We start from the raw sequence: 27,007 nt of genomic DNA on the forward strand, positions 1-27,007 counted from the left end.
ACGCATACTGCAAATGAAGGCTGAATGGTCCTGGACTGGCTAGCCACCAAAATGCACACAAAACAGGATCATCATAACAGCTACCAACTCATACAAGAAGGAAATATTGAGAGAGTGAGCTGTGCTCAGCTCAGTACCAAGATATTATGTTTATACTATTTTTTATTACATTAGATCCAGGAATTGGAAAATAAATATATTCAGTCCCACCAGCAAATTGAGGAAATGGAAAAAGTAATTATTGAAAAGGACAAGGCTCACACTCAGAAACATGAAGAGGTTATATCTGCAGAGACCAAAATCAGCCATCTGAAAACAAGCATAGAGAGGTAATTTGTGAAATAAAATATAGACACTAGAACAAATGAAAAGTTTGGAAAATAAATGTTATGCCTGTATCCTTAACCATTGCATGAATGTTTTATACAGATTCAGCATAGTACATATGACAGACTGTAGATGATGAATAAATATTCATTTTGATTCCAAATTGCATTATTAAAGAAACAGAAAGGTTTTTAAAAAGGTTAGTGTTGGAAGAAAATGTGATTTACATGCCTTTAGGATGAAATGACACCTGTAAAAATATATATTTCAGATTGGAGAGTGAAAACTGTGATCTAAAAGTTTGTATTGAAAAACAAGCCAAGGAGATAGCTACTTTGCAAAACGCAAGTCAGCATGAAAATGTGGTATGTTCTTCCCTCATTTTTTGCAAGCCAAATGTAATTCTCCTTAGTATTTAAAGACTTAAGAAAAATATTTTTGTAGGTCTCAGATGCAATAACAAGATGTTGTCTTTATGAAAGATGAGTACAGTGCTGGAGAAATACACTTTACACTTGACTAGCAGCGGAAGCAAGTCAAAACAGGTGGCACACTGTTCAGCAGTAGTACATGGTGGGGTATCTTTAACAACTAATAGTCTTACCAAATTAACAAGCATCTGTCCATTGATGATTCAGTTGTGTTAAACACAGATTATGTTTTTTAACTCCAATCAGTGAGTGCTCATCACTACTGCAGGGCCGTTCTTAGGGTTTTAAGAACCTAGGCAAAGGTACCTGTCGAGGCCCTGCTGTTTCTATCGATATGAATGCATAAAAATTATTTTATCCGTATAAATGTGTAATAATTAGTCATGTATAGCTTATCATTTTATGATTATATATTATATATATCAGATTTGAGAGGAATATGTCAAAGAAACCTACTGACTATACTTTAACATAGCATGTAAATCAAACCTTTAATGTAAAAACACCTTGTGTACTTTCATTTTTGCAAAGTCTTTGATTAAGTCTGATTAATTGAGGGAGTCGACGACTTTGTGCTCAACTGCCATTATGATCGATCTGTTGCGCAGACATCCTGGCAAACGAGGAGCATGAACTGCCCTCCCATTGGGGCCCTTCCCACTACCCCAGGCCCCACCGTCACCGTTGATGTTGCCTGTCATCACTGTTTCCTCTCTGCTCGTGCGTAACCATAGTGATCATTCCAGCAACTGAAAAAATTTGCACTCCTGAAATATGGAACTGAAAGTTGTATTTGGTTACGGCTAAAAAAAAAAAGGCAGAGCGGTGCCCTACTTTGCCTATGCTTAAGAACGGCCCTGACTACTGTCTCTGTTATCCACATGTTGCATATTTTTGTTCTTCACATGAAAAATATCCTAGTGAATCATCTGCCGAACTCTTAATCTATCCCATGCTGTCTAACATGTTGCACCACCTTTGTAAGAGAATTGTTTTATGTTAACATGAATAAAGAAAAAAATTAATGAGTTATACAATAGAGAAATAGCTCACCCTTTGCTACTAAAAATAGTAAATACCATGCTCTGTGCAATACAGATATTTCTATATGTTTATTTAAACTGTTTGCTCATCCCACTGTTTCGATTATGGCAATCACAGCTGATAGGCATATATGTTTCAACTGAGAGTTACTTGCCGTTTGAAATTCTGCATCTGACATACTCATAACCTAAAACAAATATCCATCGTAAGATCATTGCTATTCTTCATGCGCACACCGATCTACATTCGGAGATGTAGATTTTCTGTGGAAAAGTGAGAAAACCTATACAGGAACACACATTATTTTTAAGGGATTAAGAGTATACAGTAGAAATGTCTGTGATTTTATAGCATTGTAGGTAATTTATACTAATTACAGATCTTTAAGGCAAGAGCAAATAATATAGAAACACGTGTGTACATAATTACAAATTGTAGTGCGAATATTAGGTGTTTTGAGATGTTATATTAAGTTAAATAATTTGTAATGTTTATCCATTTAGACTGAGCTTGAACTGCGACTATACAAAGTTCTGTATTTAGAAGAAATGGATCGATGCAAAGCTTTGGAAGAAAAACTGAAGGGGTTGGTACACTTACTTACTTCGCCTTCTTAATTCACTTACAGTTTGTGAAATACACTTCTTAAGTTTCTATATTGTCCCTTTGCAATAAGATCTTGCCTAAAAAATTATCCCTGTAATGGGACATACTTTTTTCCAAGCTAGCATGATACACGGTGTGCTTTAAACATTATATCAAGGGAATTATATTTAAGAGAGAAATCAAAAAGCAATTCTAATGTCTGGTTACTCAGCTCAGTCTGTAGAGACCTCCAGTGACTGCTGAACTTTTATTGCATTCAGTTTTCTTCTAAAGGCAATAGGCCATTTTTCCTGCGACCAGACTTTCTTGATAATCTCAGGTCTTTTGTGTCCTTTCCTCACACTCAGTCCTGAATATGGTATTAACCAGATGTATGTACCATAGCAAAGCTACTTACTGACAAGATGTTAGATGTTCTCCATGGACCTGCTACAGCCAGGTCTTACATTTTATATTCATCCTTCAAAAATGAAAGAATGCTGAGGGTGTAAAATTTGCTATCTAAATCAAACATATTAATTAATTATTAATCTAACCTTTCTTTTTATGAATTTCATAAATACTTCTTCATGCTCTTTTCAGTTAATTTGTTTCTTGATACATTTTGTTTTGTTCTTTTTTCCACACATTTTTTACTGTTATTATGACAATGACTTATAACAAAGTTATAAATAATTATATATTTGTATTACTTTGTAAAGTCTTATTAGTTGTACTTGCATTTTTAATAAAGTTTTCCCAAGCTGTAAGACCCCATTTGAAGTTGCTTGCAGCTTTCCACTTTTCTGGTTTTCTATAGGCAGTTTGTCAGTCGTAATTGATAATGAAAATGCACATTCTCTTTAGATCCTTTCATGTATCCTGAATGTATTTACCAATTTTGAAGTTATTTAAATAGAAACCATAAAATCCTATCAATTCACTTCCTTCATTCATAGTTACTTATTGTCTTAGATAATCAAAGGCTGAGTTATAAACTCATTCAGAATCGCATGAAAGATGTCTAGGTAAGAGATGCGTTCAATGTCATTTGATTAAGAGTATTTTACTAGATGCAAATGTTCCCTAATAATGGTGATTTTTTTAGGCACAGCTACCGGCTCAGAAACTCACACCTCAAAGTAAGCAGCGAAAAACAAAACACGAACATCAGAGAAAAATAACTCTTAGCCTGACTTTTAGGTTAGAGAATTTTGGTTGGTTTAAGATTGGTTCCAATCCCTCAAATATATTTTGAGGCCAATAAGGTAGCACATCATCATAAATACTTGCAATATACTGTATGTACTTTTCATGCCTCTTGTCTCTTCAGTTGAACTAAAAAATCTGTTTTATCTTGTAAAAAAACTGTTCGTTATAACACAAACTGAATTCTCTACCCCACTGTCATTTATGCACATTAAGCAAACTGCACTTACATTACATTGATATTCTGTTCTACTATATTCGCACACTATTCAGATCTTGGCCGATTCAGGGCACATTTCACTACATGTTGTACTTGTATAACTGTGACAAGTAATCAATCCTGAAAGAATTCTGCCCTTTTTCCTGAAATTAGTTTGGAGACTTTCCTCTTAAAAAGTTCCTATGTCTTATCTCTCTATTATAAAAAAAATTCTTTAAAGGAGATGAGACGTGATTGTGTCAGAGCCACTTTCACGTCCTACGAGATGAGTCTTCATGCCAAGCAATGTAACCACGCCTGAGGCCAGAAGCCATGCGAGACAAGAGCTTATGCTAAGAGATCTGGAAAAGTCCTGCAATGGTTATGTCACACACATTTCTTGGAGAGAGAAAGAAACGATATTCACTCACGGGCAGTTATAAGTTGCGTTGTCACAATGTAATTCCAAACATGGAAATCAAAATTCAATGTGACATTAATGAAAAGGTAAAAGAGAAAAGAGATCGAATATATGGACATAGGTGATATGACAGAAGTGCACTGTGCAAAATGCAGATCACGCGGCACGCCAGCAGCAACAAGCCAGCAGCTGATCGATCAAAGAGGAGGTAAAAAAAAACTATGCGTTTCCCATTGTATCACCATTTGAAAGGGAATGTCGGTGGAATGATCGTATCTCCTTGGGGTGCGTTCAGCCCCTTCTTCACAACGCAAGTGGCAGAGACGCGAAATGGTGGTGGGGGGCACAAAGCCCCCTAGTTTTCTTAAAAATTATGATTCTGTCATTGTCATATAGCGACTGACAAGAAGGTAAATCCTTTTATTTGTATAAATATATAAATGTAAATTAAATCCACATGTAAATGTTTAACTATAACAAAAATGGAGCACATGTGACTGCAAATCCATTTAAAGCCCAAAGTAGTATATAGACCATTGATTACTTTTACTGTTTGCAATATAGGAGACTGTATCTAGTGAAAACTTGCATTTTATGAATTCAGCTAAACAGACTCAGTATAACAATAAATGATCAAGTGCAGGGGTTGGCAACGTTTCAGCGTTGTCGTGCCGAATGGTTACAATGTTACTCCACGTGCCAACATAATTCTGCCAATTTTGTTATATATACTTTTGAAGGCCATTATAGCCGGATCTTATATTATTGGTGATTCAATATTTTGAAATACATAGGATCATAAGTCAAAAGAATGTTTTGTCAAATTTTAATTTTCAACATTTATTTAAAATTGTATTACAAATTATAAATTACAATTTTTTCAATACAAAATATAGTTTGAATAAGAAAAAATTATCAAGAATTCTAATACGATTAATCATTTTTTATTATTAATCAGAGCTATTAATCCATTAATGCAAAGCAATTGTATAACTACATTCGGTGGCTTTATTTTTGGTCCAATTATTTGACTAAAATAAGTACTTTGTTTCTTAAAGCCAGAAACAGCCCTTTTAAAAGCTCTCATCAGAGTTTTTAAATGTGGACTGATGTTTAGTTTGATAATGTCCTTGTACACTTGACGTACGACACACAACACTTTCACAGCATGACGCACACACAGCACGATCCTTTTGTTGTACAAATCCATATTCATTCGTCCAAAGTCTTGAAAAGAGCAAACATCAAGTTCTTGTCTTTTATGAGTCATTTTAGGGCAGTATATTACTTAATAATAACAAGGTTTGTTTTAACGTACCACAGCCTGCACTGAACACATTGGTTTCGCTTTACATGTGAGTCGCATGTGCAAAACGTAGGTGGGGGACGCGGAGTACGAACGCATGCGCTGTGATTAAAATATAATACCACGGCCTGCACTGAACATGTGTTTTCCGTTTACATGTGAGTCGCATTTGCAAAACTTAGGTGACGGTACGAATGCGAGCGCTGTAATTAAAATATATGTTTTAACTATATTTTAATTCAATCAGAGTGCCATTGAAAATGGTTCCGCTTGCCGCGCTTAAGGCCTTGTTCACACATGCGTTAAGTTTTTGGATAAACGAACTTGCTCTGAACGTCCTAGACGTTTATGTTGCATTTTGTGGTGGCGATCGATTGACTTCTACACCGGCGTTCGTTTGTCTCTGTCTAACGCCAGCCTGCAGCCCAAATTGTAGTTTGTGTGTTAACCTGTGGAGGCAGTGTCGGGAACTGGATATGAAAGCCCTTGTCGTTTTATTTGAGGTGCCTCCTTTCAATATACATGTAGACCATTTTGCTATGTTAGATATTAATCTTCTTGTTTTAAAAATACTCGTAATACGGCGACGTAGGGAGAGAAAAAATCGCCGCCGCTACCGGGTTCATTCTCTGACTGCACAACGTCGGGTTAAAGGAAGTTTTTTTGTGCTTTATGAAGAAATGCGAAAATTTCCGCGCAAGTTTTTTAATTACTGTCGGATGTCGGTTTCCACTTTTGATTGTCTGCTGCAGCTGGTGCAATGCCACATTGCACGCCGATCAACCAATATGCGACTTGGTGTTAGCCCCGAAGAGAGACTACTTGTCACTTTGAGGTAAGGAAACAGTAGTCGAGTGTGCGCTTACACCGGTGTTATGCACTGAAATGCCCCCCCCCCTATCGTTATCAAATATTATATTAGAACATAAATTAATAGGTTCATGGTTTACAAATTACATGAGACAATAAAATAAGCATATATGAAAATATATATGTTGTATATGAAAACATAAAAATATTAATATCATGGGATATATCCGGTCCTCCGAAGCGTAAAATAAACGCGCAGAAAACGAACTAGAAGCGGTTTCCTTGCGTTCGTTGTGTTTTGAACGCCAAGAAAAAGCTGCATGCAACGTTTTTTTGATGCCGTATAAACGCGCTGCCGGACAAACGCACGTCACCAAAGCCCGTGTGAACACTCTCATTGACTCCTACGTGTAGAAAACACTCGGCGCTTGATCCGCGCTCACCGGACGCTACGAACGCAATAAAAACGCTCGATTTTAACGCCCGTGTAAACAAGGCCTAATAACACACATGCCGTTGCTTGCCGACCCCTGATCTACTACAGGTATATATTTTAAAATAAATTCATAAGTATTAAGGGCAAAAATATGCTGCATTGCAAGAACATTGCTATTCTAATTTTTACTGTCATATATTAAAACATGCCAGAAAGTCACATGTATTTTCATTACCGATTTGTGCTTTTCTCCTTTTAGATATAGCGAGAGACTGGCTGAATCCTATAAAGTGCTTCTTACCAAGTCACAACAGATAAGACTGACATCGCCCAAAAATGAAAAAGGATCTCCGGTGACATATGCATTTTCTGATTTACCCTCCCTTTTACTTAACCTGGATGGTACACAGGCTTCACAAACTAATAAAGACATTTCTGAAACAAGTACTCTGCTTCCAGCTAATGACAGTTTATCTGTTAACAATTTAATAGACTGGCACAATAAGCAGGTGATTTTTTTTTACCATATTCTAAACAGATTACAAAGCTTATGATTTTCAAAACCTCTTTTTTCATCAAACTTTTATATTCATTTTTAATAACCAGTGTTTACTCATTCCATCTTTTTTAAAAATATTTGAAGCAGAGGAGGTTTGATCATAATACAACCTGTATCTTGGTCTCTGTTTAAATTAATTAATTAATTCATTTTAAATCTGTTTAAAATTCTGTTTATCTAGCCATTCACTCATTTTTTTGTACCCAGACTTCATGGCAGGAGACAATTTTAGAAAAGGTATCAGTCATCAAAGGTCAAACACCAACACACAGTACAGTAAACCACAAGAAGCTCATTTATAATCACCAATTTACTGCACTTTTTGAGATGTGGTAGAGGGAGAGGTTGGGAGCATGCACCAATACAGCACATTGCCGCACCCACCACCCAATCCGAAATTGGGGCCCGAGTGCAGTTGTGCAACTGGTGACACCTCAGTACCACACTATTTTAAATGGAATAATGTGAGGTTTTTTGCCAATTCTGCCACCAACCCTCAGAGTTTTCCTTGCCAGCTGGAGGACCTGCTTACAGTGCCACCACTCTGCCAAATGTGGTAGATGTGGAGATGTGGTAGCAATCTTAAAAAAGAAATTCAATTTAAGTGAATTCACAAGAATTTAATTAGCAGCACAAACCTGGCATTACTTTAAAAAAAAGGGTTAGAATGAAAACCTACAGCCACGGTGGTCCTCCGGGACCAGATTTGGCGACCCCTGTGTTAGAGCATTCATTAGATATGGTTTGTCTTCCTGTCACAGATTAAAAATATGCTACTAGATCATTTTTTAGGGCTAAATTATCCCTTTTTTTACAATAAGTGAGAGTAAATGAGAAAAGACAATTTCCCCTTGTATCAAAAAAAAAAATCTAAATATGTGTAAAATAGGGAGTGGACTGTTATAAATTGTAATGTGAACCCCGGGCTTGTTTTTAAATGCAAATAATGACTACAGACTTACACTGTCTCCAGGTAAATGGTTTAATAATATGAATAGGCACATACATGTTTCACATAATTGATTAAGTAATATTCAGTTGTTTTGCAACAGATATACATTTTGTCTTGCATTGGTTCCTTCTCTTTGGGTTGTGACCAAAATTTGAACTAGGATCTATCCTTTTATAACTCTAGAAGTAGATTAAATGGAATTAAAGAATGGATGGATATTTTTGTTAGAAAATTGGAAAAACTCTTTAAAAGAAATCAACTTAAACAGCAATTTCAAGTGCTGTATCCTAAACATTGTGACAATTGTAGTGATAATAGTTTGAAAGATTGTAAGAAAATTTTCATACACAATTCCAGCCAAAGACAGTATTTCTATGACAATTTATGAGGATATGCCTTTATATACAGAATTTTGTAATACAGTTTCAGGAATTACAGGATCAGCACTTTATGTCCTTAAAGCGAATTGATGAACTTGAAAATACATTGGCCAACAAAAATAAAGATGTCATCACCTGTTCTCAAAAAATAGATGAGGTTTTGGCAGAGGTGACAGAACGCACAACACAGTTTTGTCAAAAAGAATTAATGGGCAGGTATGTACTTTTAATTATCTGTGAGTATTATTGTACAAAGAAAATTGCCTGAGACCAAAGTAATCTGATAAGCAATTTTCTTAAAGAGGATATTTTTATTGAATCCAATTTCTTCATACGCTTAAAGTTTATTCAGTAAGGCACACAGTAGATTTTCATTGCAACTAAATGATTTTCAACCAATTTCATCTGATTGTAGGCTAGAAAGAGAAAATTATAGATTGAAGCAGGAGGCTGAGGAGAACAGAATGAAAACGGAGGAACTTGAAAAGGAACTACAGCTGATAAAATCTGTATGTTGACTGCTTCACCCTTAAACCTAATAGTGAACATTTCTTTATCACAGCTGTTGCACTTTTCAGAGTGTTAAATTTAAACTAAATACAGTAATACTACATTGTATACAAAAAACACAGTAGGTGAGTATAACCAAATATTTTAGAGTAGCTGAAAAGTTTAAATTGTGCCATTTATCTTTTTTACCATAAGACTTTTGACACCACTTTTTAAATTTTATTTTAACATAGACCACAGAACTGATTACCAGACAATTTTTAAAATTTTTTATTAATCATTGTTTTATCGTTTATCAGGTTACTTATGACAAAAGCTACCAGCTAACCTCTTAAGTTCTTTTCCCAATAGGGAACAGAAAGAAATTTTAAAACCAGCTATGTACAGTACCTGTTACCTGTAACCTCTTACCTGTATTACTCTCCTTGTGGTACCCCATTTATTTAACTCCACTGATCTCTGTAAGTAGGCTCTTTTACTTCAGTCCAGTTTACCACCAAAAGAGGACTTCACAAAAGCATCTTCTTGTGTCCTTGAGGGACCACACACAAACAATGACAAACTAAACTTTACTTGAACGCTAGTATAACAGTTATTTAATAATGTATTTGCATCAAACAGCAACCCAATAGCGAAACAAAGAATCAAGATGCTGATGACCATTCCATTTCATTAGCTGCAGAAACAGAAAAGACATAAGCAAAAGAGAGACAGAGAGAGTTTTTTAAAACCGCCTGTGGGAGGTGCGGGCTCCTCTGAAAGTGTTTTCTTTTTTAAACAACATTAGTTTCCCTCCCTTCCCCAAAAATAAGAAAACACACAGAAACACCTGGCATACTGATTGCCATCTCCATTAACAGAACATGTTGTCATTTTCATCTCAGCACAGGAAATGTTTCAGGCATCATTATCAAAAGCTTAAGATTAGTTCTCTAACATTAAAAGTTATGTACTGTAAGCAAGAAGTATTAAAAAAAATCTACACTCCTGCTTTGTGTTCCAACTTCACCAGCAAGCACTGCACTCCTGTTCAGCGTGACAAGACTTCAGACTACATCATCACTTTAGCTGCAGAATTTTAGCAATGATTTTTGCTTTGATGCAATACCATTTTTTTGTTCAGAATGGATCACAAATTACCCACTAGAAAAACTAAAATGCATCCTATCTAAATTAAGACTTCTGAGACGAAGTATCAATTAATGTGGTCATAATTTTGCTGCTGTTTATTGTACTTTGCTTCTGGGAGGCATGGCATTACATTAGCTGAGAATAATGCCTTGCAGGGTCAATAATCTGGGTTTAATTCCTCACTTCCACAGTTAATGTCAAAGTACAATTTTCATATTCTCAGAGTTATTGGGAGTTTTTCCTGTGGATTGCATTTTCCTGCCACATCCCAGGCATGTTCATATTTGTCCAGTTGGTGACTTAAAAGTGACGCATTATAATATTGAGTATGTATGGATGATTGCACTCTAACTGCGTAGTTCAGATGAATTGAGCTATTAGCAGCTTGGCTCCTTTTCATTTATTACAGTCCTTATCAAAAGTTTTCCTCACTTACTATCTGACTCCAGCTTCCCGTTGTCTGGGTCTTGCCTCTAATTAGTTCCACCAATATTTCCCAGCCTAATGAGCACAGCATTATATCTTATCCATCATGGCCACCTGGCAGACCCTCTCCCAACCTTGAACCCATCCAGTTCCTGCTACCATTATCTCTAGTCCTCAGCTCACGTTCATCACCTGGATAGAAGCTGGGGTTCTGCCTGTCAGCCACTCTCTACATTCCTGACCTTCACTTATGAAATATTGGTGGTTCCCAGCTTGCTAAGAAAAATAAAAATATACAGACACAGGTCTTTTTGTGATTTAACCCTTGCTATACTAATGTGTTATAATGCTCGTTTTCATATATGCTCATGATTCCCTTTGAATATACAGGTTCCGTTAATACGAAGTGCCAGGGATCTAAAAAATATTTTGTTGTAATGAGATTCTGTATTTGTCACTATAGTGCTTTCTTTAACCTGCGTCCAGGCGTTTGCAATCATTTCAATAGCTTCTTTCGTGTTAATTTTAATCCTCTTCTATCTACAAGTTATGCTGACGAGAATTTTTCTTAGCATTTCCTTGCGATAATACACTTTCAGGGTGCGAATGATGCTCAAATCCAATGGCTGAAGCACTACTGTGCAATTGGGTGGGAGGAATTCAACGCAAACATCATCTAAATGAGGAAGCATGTGTGCAGCACAGTTATCAATCAGAAGCCGAATCATCCTTTTCTTCTTTTTCATATTGTAAGGTTTCTAAACTTTTTTGGGATCATCCCCACTCCCTACCAGACGGGAACCTCACACTGAAGTGTGTCCCAAAGCGCAATTGCCGCATCTGTGTAAGATTGATTGTCCATTACCAGGGCAGGGCAACAGCAGACTCACAGTGGTGCAGTGAGGCACCACAGAAGCGAATCCTAAAAGATTGTGGTTCTTGGCGACATAACACAGAAGAAAATGATTCAGTCATGTAAATGCATCCCCATTTTACTCTCCAAGTTTTAGATTTACCAGCATTGATATGTTTTGTATCTCATCCTTGTGTATGCCAGGTACTTTGTGTAATATAGAGAAGTATTTTATGATTTTGCATTGTAGGTCACTGAAACTGCTGGAGATGCTCATAGCTGGTCAGGTTATATGAACAGTCACATTCTGTAGAATTTGTCTGATTAAATGTGTGGGGTTATAAAATATTAATTATATTATCAAGTCATAGCCCAGTCTCGTAGCAAAACAAATATTTTCCCTGGTCTTTGTGTATTAGCTGAAATTTTGCAGATGGAATTAAAATATATTCTTTGCACTGATGATGCCTGTTACCACATATAGATGATGTGAATGTGATATGTTGTTGTACTGCTAGTCTCAGTTTCTGGATTCAATCTATAGTACTAGGGTGTTGTACCATGTTAACCATTATGAATGTAGTGAGAAGTCAAGCAAAATGACACATCTTACCTGAAGAAGGGGCTTAAGTTGCCCCAAAAGATTGCATATTGTAATCTTTTTAGTTAGCTAATAAAAGGTGTCATTTTTCTTGACTTCTCACTGGATTCAGTCTAATAAATATAAGTGCGTTTAATAACAATGGTGAAAAAATTGAGTTACTAACACAATTAGCCCATGTTTTTGACTTTAATTTTTAAATTTATTTTGGGCTTTGGTATTTCTTTTTTCCTTTCTGATTTTTATGCCTTTGATCCCTCTTAACGTTGACATTGTGTTTCTCTTTTACCTCCACGGTCCGTTGACTATCTTCCTTATGATGTGCCATTTTTTCTTCTTGAGGCATAACAGTGACAGAATCAAGTTGCCCTTTTTTGTGATCTGCTTTTGAGTAAGGTCACTGAGGGAGGTGCTGCTGTAGACCAGTTTTATTACTGCTACTTTTAACAAAGTTCTTTGGATGGTTTTTGTTCTTAGGATTCTCAAATCAACATATAAAAGTAAATGTATGAATGGTCGGTCATTTTCCAACCCACTTAGTCCTGAACAGGATCGCAGGGGGTGCTGGAGCCAATCCCAGCTAGTTTAGGACACAAGGCAGGAACAAACCCTGGATGGGATTCCAGTCCATCGCAGGGCGAGCACACACACTCACACACAACCACATCAAACCCAACCACACACTAGGGCTGCATGTCTTTGAACTGTGGGAGGAATCCAGAGAACATGTAGATTTAACAAAAAAAACCCTTTAGTATGCCCATAATTTTTCTATTTTAAATGAGTATAATTTCTTCAGAAAGAACGGTCTTTTCTGCCAATTCTTATTGATTTTTTATATTCGGATCAAATGTCAGCCTGTTCTAAATGATTGTCTCAAAATATTTGTTATATGCTACTGTTGTCAGTTGACCTTTTATTATTGGTGAGAGGAGACAGAATTAAGCTTCTAAAATCAACAGCCATATCCTTGTTAATGAGATATTTAGTTGTAAGAAAGAATGGTTGTGTCATTTGAGAAAATCAATCAACAAAAGATTCATGACTATCCTCTTGTTCCTGCAAAAAATGTTACAATGATCAAGTCATCCACAGATTTTAACATGTATTAGTTTAAAATCACACACATTCAAATCATTTGTTAATGCATGTTAACTTGTGAAATTAATTAATAACTAGTAGTAGTCAAAGAATTATTTATAATGCTTTTAGTATCACACTTCTATGTTACCAAATGCAGAAATTCTGACCAATTGCCGATTGTATTTTTTCTTTTTCAGGTGTCTTTTCATGCAATGATGGTTACACTAAAAACAACTTCATGTCTGCTTTATGTTCACATTATAATGGTTACATTTTTCAGAGATACTATAATGTATTGGCAGTGCACAATTATCTGCTGTCCATCATGATCCTTTCTGTACATCCAACAAATCACTTCAACATCCGGTTTAACCATTCATCAGTTACCTCTTTCAAAAATCTCATGTTTAAGAAATACAAACCACATAAACACTCCACAACAACAACAACAACAACAGCATTTATTTATATAGCACATTTTCATACAAATAATGTAACTCAAAGTGCAACAACAAACAAGAAATGATAGTAGAGAATATGCCGTCTTAACATTATTTGAGTTGGGATTCCCCCTTATGAAAGCTAAATCACCCACCACAACTACATTATATGGTAAAATTCTATTAAAAACATCTCATTTATTAGTATTTAGTAGTTGTAGAAGAGGCATTGTTATGTTTACAGAGTAAAGCAAAATTCTTAATTGCATATCTGATTAGCAACATACATAACTTCTTTTCATATAATGCATAACTTCTGAGATAAAAAAAATATTTGCCATTAAAACAAGGATGCTACAAAAGAAGTGTGTTATTATGCCTGAATTTATCTATTCATAAATGATATTGTATTTTGGTTTTAATTAGTCACGAGTGCATGAATTTTAGCATCTTGTTATTACTGCAGCTTTTAGCTATGAATCCTGGTTACAAAAATTGTTAATAATTAAAATGTGACACCTGTTTCTTTGAAGCAAAAAAGCAAAAATAAAAAAGAGCTTTCCAAATAGTCAACTAGGTTCCTAACAGTACCCGAATATTGTGTGCACAACATTTAAATTAATTAAATTACACTCAAAATTTTTTCATTTTACTTTAATTATTCTATCATGTAAGCTGTTGTGTGTCTTTTCTGATAACAGAGCTAAACTTGCTCCTGCACTAGCCTACTATACATTCTGAATCAAAATGGTTTGTGAAAAATGTAAATCATGTGGGCAGTTTCTGTCAAAGTAATTATTCTGTTCCATACCAGATGGAGCTGAAGAAATATAAAGATCTTTATAGTGAAGAAGTGAAACGTTCTAAACTTTTGGAGGACAAGATAAATGGGTAACATTTCTAATGATATTCGTATTTTCTATTACCAAAATATTGTAATTCATATTACATATTTCCAAAATAATGTAATTTCTTACAACTACGTCCCTTGTGATCACAAAATGTGAAAGAGCATTTAAACTTAGTCTGCAGTCACCAACACCCTTGTGTCTTTTTTACCCCTTAAATGAAGATATACCCATCTCCTATACCCCGTCCATCTCTGTGGCCTTCCTATGGGTAGTTTGGGTAGAAAATGTATTCTAGGACCCTTGTTAAGAAATATCTGGTCATCATCTATATATATAATTCACTAAGGCAAGACAACCATGGAAAGCATGCCGGAAGGGGCGTGGATTCACTAAGCCGCCGACAAGTGAGACACCTATGGCGCACGCAGGAAGGAGCCATGCCCACCAACTCCAAGACCATTGGATACGACGACGACTCACAGGGCCACGCCCACCAACTCGGACGCGACGACACAGAAAAAATGGCGTCATTTATATTTGTCTGTCATAGAGGTCACATGCAGCTCCGACCCACGTTGACTGTTAATAGAGGCATGTTTCTCACGGAGGTGAATCGCCATATGCAGCGTGTAAAACTGTTTGCGAGGGGTATCCCATGGGATCCTTAAAACATTCTGTTACAACTGAGGTTAAAACACAATGAAGTGAGCAGTCTTTAAAAACCGAGTTTTCATTACGACGCATGACCGCGTGCACCATAGCAAACTGTTTTACACGCTACACACAGCAATTCGTATCCGCGACAAACATGCGTCTTCTTAGATGCTCCTGCACTTTGTACACACCACCCTCCCACCTCGCTGCTACCGTGGTCGGGTGTCTTGGTGGATTATATACTGTATAGAAAGGCAGCCAAAACTGCACAGAGCAATGAAAAGTCTACGTGAGTCACAGGTGCATCTGGACTGTACAAAGACAACTTGAGTGACAAGTTGGAGGTGGGCACATGAGCAGGCAGTGTATACTGAGCGAGAAATCTACAGACTAGCATGACGGAGGGAGCGGAGTGGACGTCCTTCTGCTCTCCTCCCATTCCACCCTCCGCGCCTGATCGCCGCACGGATGATTGTGTGTTGGTTCGTTCCGTGCGTTGGTTAAAACCCAATGAAGGAAGCAGTCTTTAAAAACCAATAAGCCCTGTGCCTCTGTTTCATTACTATCTCACCTGCTTCACCAATGCAGACCCTGCAACAGTTGAGACGCTCTCTTGGCAGCTGACCTTCTCTGTGCCTGACTGGTTCACACAGAGGCACCACATGACCAGGCGGTGTGTATGCTTTGAGAACGAGGGTGGACGCGACAGGACTATCTAAGAAGAGGCATGTTTGTCACGGATGTAAATCGCTGTATGCAGCGTGTAAAACAATTTGTCGCGAATGTGAATCGCTGTATGCAGTGTGTAAAACGCTGTATTGTATGTTGCCCTCTCCAGAGTTGCATCTTTTCATTCACCTACAGTCGTATACACAATGAAGTGAGCAGTCTTTAAAAAACGAGTTTTCGGTTACAACTATGACTGCGTGCACCATAGCAAACTGTTTTACACGCTACATACAGCAATTTGAATCCACAACAAGCATGGGTCTTCTTAGATGCTCCTGCACTTTGTACATACCCCCCTCCCACCTCGCTGCTACCGTGGTCGGGTGTCTTGGTGGATTATATATAGAAAGGCAGCCAAAACCGCACAGAGCAATGAAAAGTCTATGTGAGTCACAGCTGCATCTGGACTGTACAAATACGACAACGACTCGAGTGACGAGTTGGAGGTGGGCACATGAGCAGGCAGTGCATACTGGACGAGAAATCAGCAGACTAGCATGATGGAGGAAGCGAGTGGACGTCCTCCTCCTCTCCTCTCGTTCCACCTTCCGCACCTGAGTGCCGCAATGACGATTGTGTGTTGGCTCGTTCCGTGCATTGTTACAATGTTGCTTTTCTTGCTGATTTATTACATTAAAGATTTTTCAAATGTTAATTTTTTCCCTGTGCTTAAAAATTATTAAAAAACTGGCCTGATTATGTGGCGTATAGTACGCCGCGCGTTGGCTAGTTCAATGCACATTTAATTTAAATGCACAATTTTAGCAGGGGCTGTTTTCAGGACAGGGAGTTGAGGCAGGAAGTGTTGGCACAGGATGAGGACAGGATCATGTAAAGGCCCTAATAGAAAGAAAAAAGAATGCATGTGCACCGAGAACACATACTGTCATGCCAGTGGAAGTACTGGGCACTGCCAGAGGGTGGTATGCCTTTTTAGTGTTCCAAAGATCATGTATGACCATAAAGCAGGGGCATCAGTTTGTGTAAGAGAGAAAAACAGGACACAGGGTTGCTGAAGTCTCAAACAGAGTGATGGAGAGTGTAAATGACATACACAGCAGCAGTTTGTGGCTGCTAGAGGACAAATGGTTTCCGAAATGAACATTTGGGACTGTACTTCCCTAAATATACTGCAGCTAACTTAGAGACAACCTTGGGGAACTGATGAAATAGGTAATCAAAGGCTCAAACTTGTAAGGACACCTGGAGCCTCCAGGTGGAACTCTATCCTGGTGTCCCTCTTGCAAATGTAAGGCTGTATTTGTCAACTGAGGAAATCCCAGGATGTAGACAGAAGTGACCCATAAAAGGGGTTTAAAGATAACCTACAAGTCAGAAGCCCTTTAAATCCAGAGATGCAGAATGGAGGTTGGTATGTACTTTACTGATGGGAGCCACATAGACATAAGGAGAGAAGAACATGGAAAGCAAGAAGGGGGAAAAAACAAAAGAACTATTTTGTGCCACTCTACCTGACAAATAGGTATGTGACTTATATAGGAAGGCCCAATGAGGCCATGGGTTTTTTTGTTTTATTCTTTTAATTTTTGTACATTTTAACCACCACTGTTCTTTTGTCATTGTTCCATATTTATTTTTGTGTGAATTTATATATACTTTTTGCCACCTTCATATTATTATCGGTTCATTAATGGCTCAGGGGCATCCCCTTTTGATCCCACAAGTTTTAAGGAAAGTCAGGGTGTTTAAATTAGTTACAATTAACCTGGTTACAAAATGGCATAACATTCACACTCTGCTACTAAAGTCAATTCTGTTGCATTTCTTCTTTGACAATATTCTACATCCACAACTTTCTATAATATATCGAGTCAAACAAAGATTTTAAAATTTCCCTTACTTTGCAGGTATGATACAAAGTTGTCTGAAGCCTGTAAAATACAACTGACTAAGCAGGAGCTTGCAAACAATAATGAATGTGCAACTTCAGGGGGTACCATTGGCTCAAGCTCATATTCATGTATCACTAGTAAGTTTGGTGGTACACAAGCTCATCAAAAATGGATGCAAAATTTTGAAAGAAGACCTGAACTCCCAGATAATGGTGTCTTATCTTTTAACAACTATATAGAGAGCTATAATAAACAGGTTGGTGTCTTCAACATTGAATACATACATTCATGAAAAAAACAAAATGTGTTTTTGTTTACCACTTTCATTTATTGTAATTTTTTGATGTTGTGCATTAACAGTCTGAGGAGTCGTATGGATGAAGTGAGGAACACAATAAACAAGTACACCTTCAGACATTAAAAGTAAACTGAAGTAACTTGCTAAAACTGACACAAACATAGGAAAACGGGGAAATAAGGCAATAACAGTGACCCAATCACAATTTCAAGCTTAAACTCTAGAGCCATGTGGTAACAGTGCTATCCGGTTTGCTGAAATTCCATCTAACTGGTTTAACCTTTCAATTACTCACTGCTTTGATAGAAATAACAAACACTTGACAATTAAAATAGTACTATACAGCATTAAAAATAATAACATGTAAAAACTGAAGATTAAAAGGTAAGCTAGTTACAGGCACACTAGATCATTTGAAATCTAGCAGAGATGATCTTATATCAGTCTACACTCATATACAGAGTGTTAAACTGAAGATGAAAAGCAGACTGAAAAACATTTTCAATATAATAAGCCAGTTCTTTTCAAGCTGTAAGATAACATGTATAAGTTAAAAAAATGACCTTTTGTTGTACAGTTCACATTAATGCTTTCATGTCTTATATGGACAGCATTGTGGCCCTGTGGTTACTGATGTGAATACAGCATTCAAATTCTGTTGTCCATCAGCTGACATTATGCAATATGATTGACTTCAGGTGACTCTGGCTTTCCTCAAAATTACAAATTTGACTGCCTGAGAATATTTAAATGTGAGTGTGGGCAGAAGTTGGCCCCGTGACGGACTGTTGCTTTGCACCTGATGTCATTGGGACAGACTCCACAACCTTGAATTGGATTGCGTTGCTTTAAACTTGTTATGTAACCTTATTTTACATATATTACATTCTTTTTTCCAGATGAGACAGAGAATGAAACGACTTTCAAAGGAACTCAGTCATGGTATGTTTCTATTATTAATTTTTAACTATTCATAATCTACATTGCTCAAAAAAATTACATAATACTTAAATCACATATCAGATCTCAAAAGAACAAAATGTTTAGGTGGAAAATCTTTTCTGAGTAACACTGTGTAATTGGTTGAGAAAGAAATTATGTAAAAACAGTCAATGGAAATCAAAATCACCAACCCATTGAGGGCTGGATTCTGCATCACACTGAAAATCAAAGTCAAAAATTTAAATCACAGGCTGATCCAACTTGTATGAAATTTCATCACAGCATCTCATAATGTGACTCAGTAGTGTTATGGCACCCATGTGTCTGTATGCACTCCCAATAATGTCTGGGCATGCTCCTAGTGAGATGGTGGAAGGTGTCTTGGGGGATCCCTCCTGGATCTGGGCAAAAATGAGCTCTTGAACAGTTTTTGGTGCTACTTGGCATTGCCAGATGCATAATGTCCCAGAGATTCTCAATTAGATTCAGGCCTGGAGAATGTGTGGACCGGTCGTGGGCCTTCGTCATCCAGTAACTGCCTACGCACTCTGGCCACATGAAGCCAGGCATTGCCCTGCACCAGGAGGATCCAAGGGCCCACTGCACTATTGCCTAGCATGTGGAGGTCTGTGAAACCCTCCAAGGATACCCCTGACCATCACTGACCCTCTGCAAAACCAGTCATAACTAGATTACGTTGCAGGCTGCATGACGTTTACCACAGCATCTCCAGAGTCTTTCACCTCTGTCACATGGCACAGTGTAAGCCTGCTTTCATCTGTGAAGAGAAGGGGCGCTGATGGCAAAGCTCGCAATTGTGTATTCTCTGGCGAATGCCAGTTGAGCTGCATGGTGATGGGCTGTAAGTACAGGTCCCACTAGAGAATGTTGCAGTTTTGTCAGAAAATGAACCCCAGTAGCCAGATGGAGGTCATTTTGTAGGGCTCTGGCTGTGCTCCTCCTGTTTCTCCTCATACAAAGGAGCAGATAGCAACCCCCTTCTATGGCCCTGTACAGCTCTCATTTGTGTAAGAGCCTGTCTCCTGGTATCTCCTCCATGCTCTTGAGACCTTCTTGCAATGCCACATATGGATGTGCCATTCTGGAGGAACTGGACTACCTGTGCAACCTGAATTGGCTGCAGGTACTGCTTAATGCTACCAGTAGTGACAAGGACACTAGCAAAATGCAAAACTACAGAAGAATGAGTCAGGAAGGATAAGGAGAGAACAATTGTCTGTGGCCACCACTTGCAAAACCAGTCCCTTTTTTGTCTTGCTGTTGCCTCTTTGTTGTCACTTTCATTTGCCCCAAAGCAGGTGAAGTTGATTCACAATTGCTTATGCATCCTAACTGCACAGATTGATATCCCTGAAGCTGAACTGACTTGATATTGGACTGTGATGATTGAGTGTTCCCTGAACTTTTTTGAGCAGTATATGTTGGTGCCATTTTCAGCATAATATTTTTGTTTTAAAACTGGGTATGGTCAGATATTGTAAGACAACATAAAATATAGAGCACTGCTGGGTATTTTTGCAAGCTGTTTATGTAATTTTGTTGCTTCCAACACCTGCCACGATTCCTTAAGAAGATAAAAATTCCAATGTGTAAAGTGTTCCTTTTTATTTACAGCATTTACAAAACTTGATTATTTTCCCTGATTGATTCCTGTATCAGTGCTTCCATGTGGACCAAAGCTAAAAAAGGGAACAAACCTTCAACAAAACAAGGTATAAGATATAAGTAAAATTAACAACATAGAACTATTGAAGTCCTTCCTATTTTCTATCTGTTGGAATTTACATAATGTAAGGATAGCTTAACATTCTCAAACCCATTTATTCCAATTAACTGCAATAGGAGGCTAGCACTTATCAGTACAGCACCGGCCCAGGACACTAAACCGTTCTGGCCGGGGTGTCAGTCCATCACAAGACCCACTCACACATACACCACATTTACAGTACTGTATCAACTTTATAGTGTGCTGTTACCCTAATGTAAACATCTGTAGGATTCTGATTGGAAACCTACGTAGACATACAGTAGGTGAACATACATGTCAAATGATAATTTATGAGATTTCTGATTAGCTGGGTTGTATAGAGCATTGTGCTGTACCATTCCCAAAATGCTTCCTGTAGTGTGGTAATCTCGTAATCCAAGGCATCTGGTAATTACACCCTGGTTAATATTCAGGATGTTGATGTTTTCTTGACAAAAGGAGTTTGTCTCCTTATTATGACTAAATCAGGACAAGGCACAGGACAGGCTCATTATAGGTTGTTTGTGGCACCTAGTAAGATGTGGAAATGTGCTCCTTTTCAATTTCTCTTGGAAAGCTGCTTCTTTTCTTTATCGGTGTCTCCATACTGTTCAACCGAAATAGGCCTGCAGAAAAATTTAACAGCCTTTACTATTAAAAATAAAAATGTAACAAAATTTTATCAACAGTTACACACAGAATCTCCCTGTGATCAACAGCTGGATTTGAGAATGCTGTAGCATTTTTTTTTATCTTCTGTACACAGGAAGACATTTGCATATACAGTGATCCCTTGCTGTATCGCGCTTTGACTTTCGTGGTTTTGCTCTATCGCGGATTTTATATGTAAGCATATGTAAATGTATATTGCGGATTTTTCGCTGATTCGCGGATTTCTGCGGACAATGGGTCTTTTAATTTATGCTACACGCTTCCTCAGTTTGTTTGCCCAGTTGATTTCATACAAGGGACGCTATTGGCGGATGGCTTAGAAGCTACCCAATCAGAGCACGTATTACATATTAACTAAAACTCCTCAATGCTATAAGATATGCCTCCTCCGCGGTGCTCGATTGTTTGCTTGTCTCTGCCTCTATCTCACCTCTCTGACATTCTCTGCGCCTGACGGAGGGGGTGTGAGCAGAGGTGCTGTTTGCACAGAAGCTATTTGCCTAGTGGATACGTATGGCGTTATTTCAGTGCCACTATTCTGAGCACACGTAAAAAATATTGAGCGCACGTAAAAAAAGATTGCAAGTGCAAGTGTTGCATTTTGAAGAGAAATTTATTTTGAGCGTACAAAAGCTGAATTTGAGTGAACAAAATTCATTGCTGCGTGCAAAAAATGTATTTCAGTGTTTGCGCTTATCCATATACACACACACAATAGCACCCCTCTCGCTCAGTTTTTCATTTTAGCTTGCTTGCAATGTGTTGCTAGCTCACAACATTCTCTGCTGCAAGCGCTCAACTCTCTGTACACCGTTATAAGTAGTGGCACTGAAATAACGCCATAGATACGGACGCTCCTCTAAGAAATGCCGCTTTTTCGAGGTGCGTCCAAAAGCACACTTATTGATTTTTTGATTGTTTGCTTTAATCTCAAGCTCTCTTTCTCTCTCTCTGACGTTCTCTGCGCTTGACGGAGGAGATGTGAGCAGAGGGGCTTTTGCACAGAAGCTGTTTGCTTAGAAGATAGGGGCGCTCCTGTAAAAATGCTGAAAGGCTACCTTCGCATTGATCCCTTCATTGCCGCTGCTTTATCGCGGTGCTTGCATACTTAAAAGCGCAACAGCCCTATTGATTTTTCATTGTTTACTTTACTCTCTCTCTGACATTCTCCGCTCCTTACGCGCACTTTGAAGAGGAAGATATGTTTGCATTCTTTTAATTGTGAGAAAGAACTGTCATCTCTGTCTTGTCATGGAGCACAGTTTAAACTTTAGACTAAAGGGTGTTATTTCATGTCTAGAGGGCTCTAATAATGTTAAAAAACGTATTTAGATGGTCGTAAACAGGTTTTCTATGCTCTAACTGCGAAAATATTAGATTTATAAATAAAGAATCCTACTTCGTGGAAATTCATTTATCTGTCTGGAGCGGATTAACCGCGATAAACAAGGGTTTACTGTATAACTGTGCGGAGAATATTTATAAACAGTGTGGGAGAGTTTCTAAGGGCTTAAAATATATAAAAATAATCATACAAACATATGGTTTCTACTTCGCGGATTTTCACCTATCGCGGGGGTTCTGGAACGCAACCCCCGCGATCGAGGAGGGATTACTGTATACTATTTTTCTTGCATTGTACTTATTTATTGCTGGTGGCATGTCTATCGTAATGGCTGTAACATATGCAATATCGGAGACACTCAATATCTTTAAAATAATAATTAGGTTTTACTGTATATAAACAGTGTGTTTATATACATAATTTCAATGAATCTTACCTAATATCTAAGAGAATACAAAGGGAATATACTGTATAACTCTGCGGGGAATATTTATAAACAGTGTGGGAGAGTTTATAAGGGCTCAAAATATATAAAAATAACCATAGAAACATATGGTTTCTACTTCGCGGATTTTCACCTATCGCGGGGGGGTCTGGAACGCATAACCCCGCGATCGAGGAGGGATTACTGTACATATTTTCTTAAAACACTGCATTATGTGTTCCTGTTATACAGGTAAAAATTATGTTTGTGTTTAAAAAGACAGATTTGATTCAGGTCCACCATATATGAGCCCAAGACACTGGAAAATAACTATTGTATAGTATGAATAAAGAAATCCAACATTACCTAATTTTGTGACAAAATATATTTGAACATTAAAAGGGAGCTATTATACAATTTATATGCCAAAAAGATATATACATTGTCATCAAGTGAGGGAATTGCCGTCTTGAAATCAAATGTTGGGATGCCAGTCGGGTCATCCCATTTAATTCACAGCAGTCTATTAAACAAAACTTTGGTGGAACAACAGATTTATAAAACAAGAAAATCAAAATATAGCCTTTCAAGGCAAAGATTACATAATCGTCTTGGGCAGGCCTGGATTTGAAGGTGCGCCATCCAACGCTCTGCTCGATCCAAAAAAAAATACACCCTTCCAGGGTGTCCAGGCTTTATAGGGCTTTGAGTGGAAGGGGCAGAGTCAGTTGCCCTCATTGCCCCCTCTTGTCCCAGAGTGGTCTTACTTACCTCAGATGAACCCAGAGGGTGATACGAAAACACATTAACTGTCTGGTTTTAAATCCAAATTCCAAAGTAAGCTATGTTCTGAAAAGTATTGTGCTATGGGCAAACAACAACAAATATATTTGTGAAGACTTTGGAAAAAGGACCTTCATATATCCCTCCAAAGCAAGTAAATACTGACATCAGAATGAGAAATTGGAAAAAATGAAGCATTTGTAAATTAGAATCATATTACTGCAGTTAATTTAAAATCAATTTAAGACAGCAATGAAAAACAAACTTAACAGCACCCTAAAAGCCATATTCTATGCCAAAATAGTCCTCAGCCTTGATATAAATACTGATACTGATGGTGCTAATATTGGCAGGTAGATAATTCTAGGATTTTATTGCCGTGTAAGTAAAGTCTAGGCCTTCTATTTTAGTTTTATTTACCCTTTTGTTAAGGAGAGCTGCATCTTGAGATGATATGGTGGATGGTGTTGTGAGGGATCTCCTCCCAGACCTGGATCAGGGCAGAAATGAACATCCTGGACAGTCGGTGGTGCTACTTGGCAGTGTCAGATGCAATGATACATAATGTCCATAAGGTTCTCAGTTGGATTCAGGTCTGGAGAACATATGGGCCAGTCAATGGCATCAATGCCTTTGTCATCCAGGAACTTCCTATGCACTCTGGCCACATGAGGCTGTGCATTGTCCTGCACCAGAAGGAACCAAGTGGCCACTGCACCAGCATAAGGTCTGACAATGGCTCTGAGGATTTCTTCTCGGTACCTAACAGCACGCAGGGTACCATTGCCAAGCATGTGCAGGTCTGTGCAACCCTCCAAGGTTACGCCTCCCCAGATCGTCACTGACCCTCCGCCAAAATGGTCATGATAGATGATGTTGCAGGCTACATAATGTTCACCACAGACTCTTTGACCTCTGCCACATGTGCTCTGTGTGAACCTGCTCTCATCTGTGAGCTGCATCTTGAGTTGGTAATACATGCGCTATAATGGCACTAGTAAAAAGTGCTTTAAGGTGGCTAATGGGCTATGTCATTGACAACATTATTTGGGTCTTAATTTAATTGGAAGTCCCTGAAAAAATATGGTCCTTGCTGGTGTGTTTTCAGTAAACTGTACAGTAGTAAGTGAATGATACAAACAGCCTGAGCATAAAAGAATCCTGATTGAGACAAGAGCCTACAGGTTAGTAAACCATTTTGCAATATCTCTTAAGTTGGAAAAAGGAGATTTTAGAAAGCACAGAAATATGATGACAGAGGTTTAATAATACCTAAATCAGTTACAATTAAAATGGAAGCCTTTTCATTTATTAAATTTAAGTATTGTCTTACTGTTTTCAGTGTTTCCACCCACTAAGGGAACATGCTTTTTTTCTGAATTTAAACACAAATAATTATCATTCAATATTTTACAACAATAAAATGATATTATTTCATACTGTAAGTAATGTTGTGTTTAAATGATAAATTAGGTGAATGTTATTCAAAACTAAAGTTAATATTTTATTATCAAATGTAATATGGTAATGGTAGCAGATTTAGTTAATAGAGAACCCTGAGAGACTGCTTACAGAAGGCAGAAGATGAGCCAAATAAATTCTCAAATCTTCAACAGGCAGTGTTGCGAATCGGTGAAAAAATGATAGACTTCAAACTCTGAAGTTGACTGTTCAAATGCTACAAGTGATATGGTGTGACCACAAGCAAGTCACTTCACCTGCCTGACCCCACCAAAAAAAAAACTTACTAACAAAATACATGTAACAATTTATATATCAAATATTTTAAGTCACATTGAAAAAAAATCAGCCAAATAAGATAATACTAAAAAGTCTGTATAGGAGGCACAGTCAGTTTTAAAATCATAGAGACTGTGGCACTTACTGCATCAGAAGAGACTAAAATCTCATTTTCAACAACAAAAGTTAAAACATTTCTTTTTTTTTGGCTGTAACCAGGATAAAGGCCACACTATATTTTTTCAAGAAAAGATTAAAGTTATATGTTTACAATTTCCTGTAAAATTTTAGAAAAGAAAAAATTGGCTATTTTTCTATAATTCTTAAGAATATTTGAATCTGAATCTGATGTTTTTATACAGTAATTACAAATTAGAAAGAAATAGGGGCAGTTCTGTTGAATCATTATTTATTAACTATGTGTGACATTAATTATGCAACTACTGAAAGTAAGTTTTTCAATTTCTAAGGGATAGATAATTGGTTTAATTCTGGATGTCAGATGTTAGATCTGCTGTTCTTTCCTCAGTTTAAGTTTACTGTGGTGGAAGGTACAAGTTGACAGCAGATGTGATACACGACACTGGGATTTTGCCAGCCTAATTCCTAGTTTGTAATCTTATGTTATCTAGTTTATTGTTAAAGAAAATAAGCACTGCATAATCAGGGCCTCCACTATTTGAACTTGTTTACTTTGAAAAGCTTCTACCTTATTGAAGATTACTTTACTTGTTTCCTTTTGATAGAGCAATGAAAGAGGTTTTAATTCTACTGCATAAGAAAGACAACTTTAATGCCTGGAAATCAGCATGAAGAACATGTGAAATGACAATCTGCAGCCATGCGGTTATCCAAAAGCTTGGTATTGATATTACTGGGCAAGCTTTAACTGTGAAAGAAGTACACTGTATATAATAAAAAAAAAGTTGTCTTATAATCCTGCATCCATCCAACAGACATGCTAATACCCAAGCTGGAAAATATTTTTTTCTTGTATACCATCTAATATTAATACTATAATGGGTATTTTTTCTCAGTTTTTTTATTATAAATATGTAGCATTCCTCATGCATGGCTATCCTTGATGTACATTGTAGTTCAATAGACTGTATATACAGGATTTATTTATTGAGCTATAGGTGAACTAATTGTTTCCCAAATCTGACTGGCTCCAGAATAAATTTATTACATTTTTATATAATAATTTATTTTTTCAAGAGTATATAATTTGCTATATATTTTTTA

General features: G+C 37.3%; 1 protein-coding gene across 1 annotated transcript; it reads left to right on the forward strand.

The window, feature by feature from the left end:
* Positions 1 to 27,007, forward strand: LOC120529604. The gene is made up of 9 exons (XM_039753528.1): positions 1 to 329; positions 599 to 692; positions 2,306 to 2,388; positions 7,028 to 7,277; positions 14,518 to 14,594; positions 17,806 to 18,046; positions 18,988 to 19,030; positions 20,666 to 20,763; positions 26,509 to 27,007. Exons 1-8 carry the CDS (start codon positions 226 to 228, stop codon positions 20,692 to 20,694), a joined length of 921 nt encoding a protein of 306 aa, XP_039609462.1. The 5' UTR covers positions 1 to 225; the 3' UTR covers positions 20,695 to 20,763; positions 26,509 to 27,007.

The sequence above is a fragment of the Polypterus senegalus genome, chromosome 5, assembly GCF_016835505.1.
Source record: "Polypterus senegalus isolate Bchr_013 chromosome 5, ASM1683550v1, whole genome shotgun sequence".
NCBI classification, from domain to species: domain Eukaryota; kingdom Metazoa; phylum Chordata; class Cladistia; order Polypteriformes; family Polypteridae; genus Polypterus; species Polypterus senegalus.

Bases quoted from the DNA above. Each gene is read 5' to 3' on its own strand.
- LOC120529604 (XM_039753528.1), top strand. From the start codon at position 226: ATGGAAAAAGTAATTATTGAAAAGGACAAGGCTCACACTCAGAAACAT. The intron at 2,389-7,027 runs GTTGGTACACTT...TTCTCCTTTTAG, and splicing joins TTGGAAGAAAAACTGAAGGG to ATATAGCGAGAGACTGGCTG. The intron at 7,278-14,517 runs GTGATTTTTTTT...GTTCCATACCAG, and splicing joins TAGACTGGCACAATAAGCAG to ATGGAGCTGAAGAAATATAA.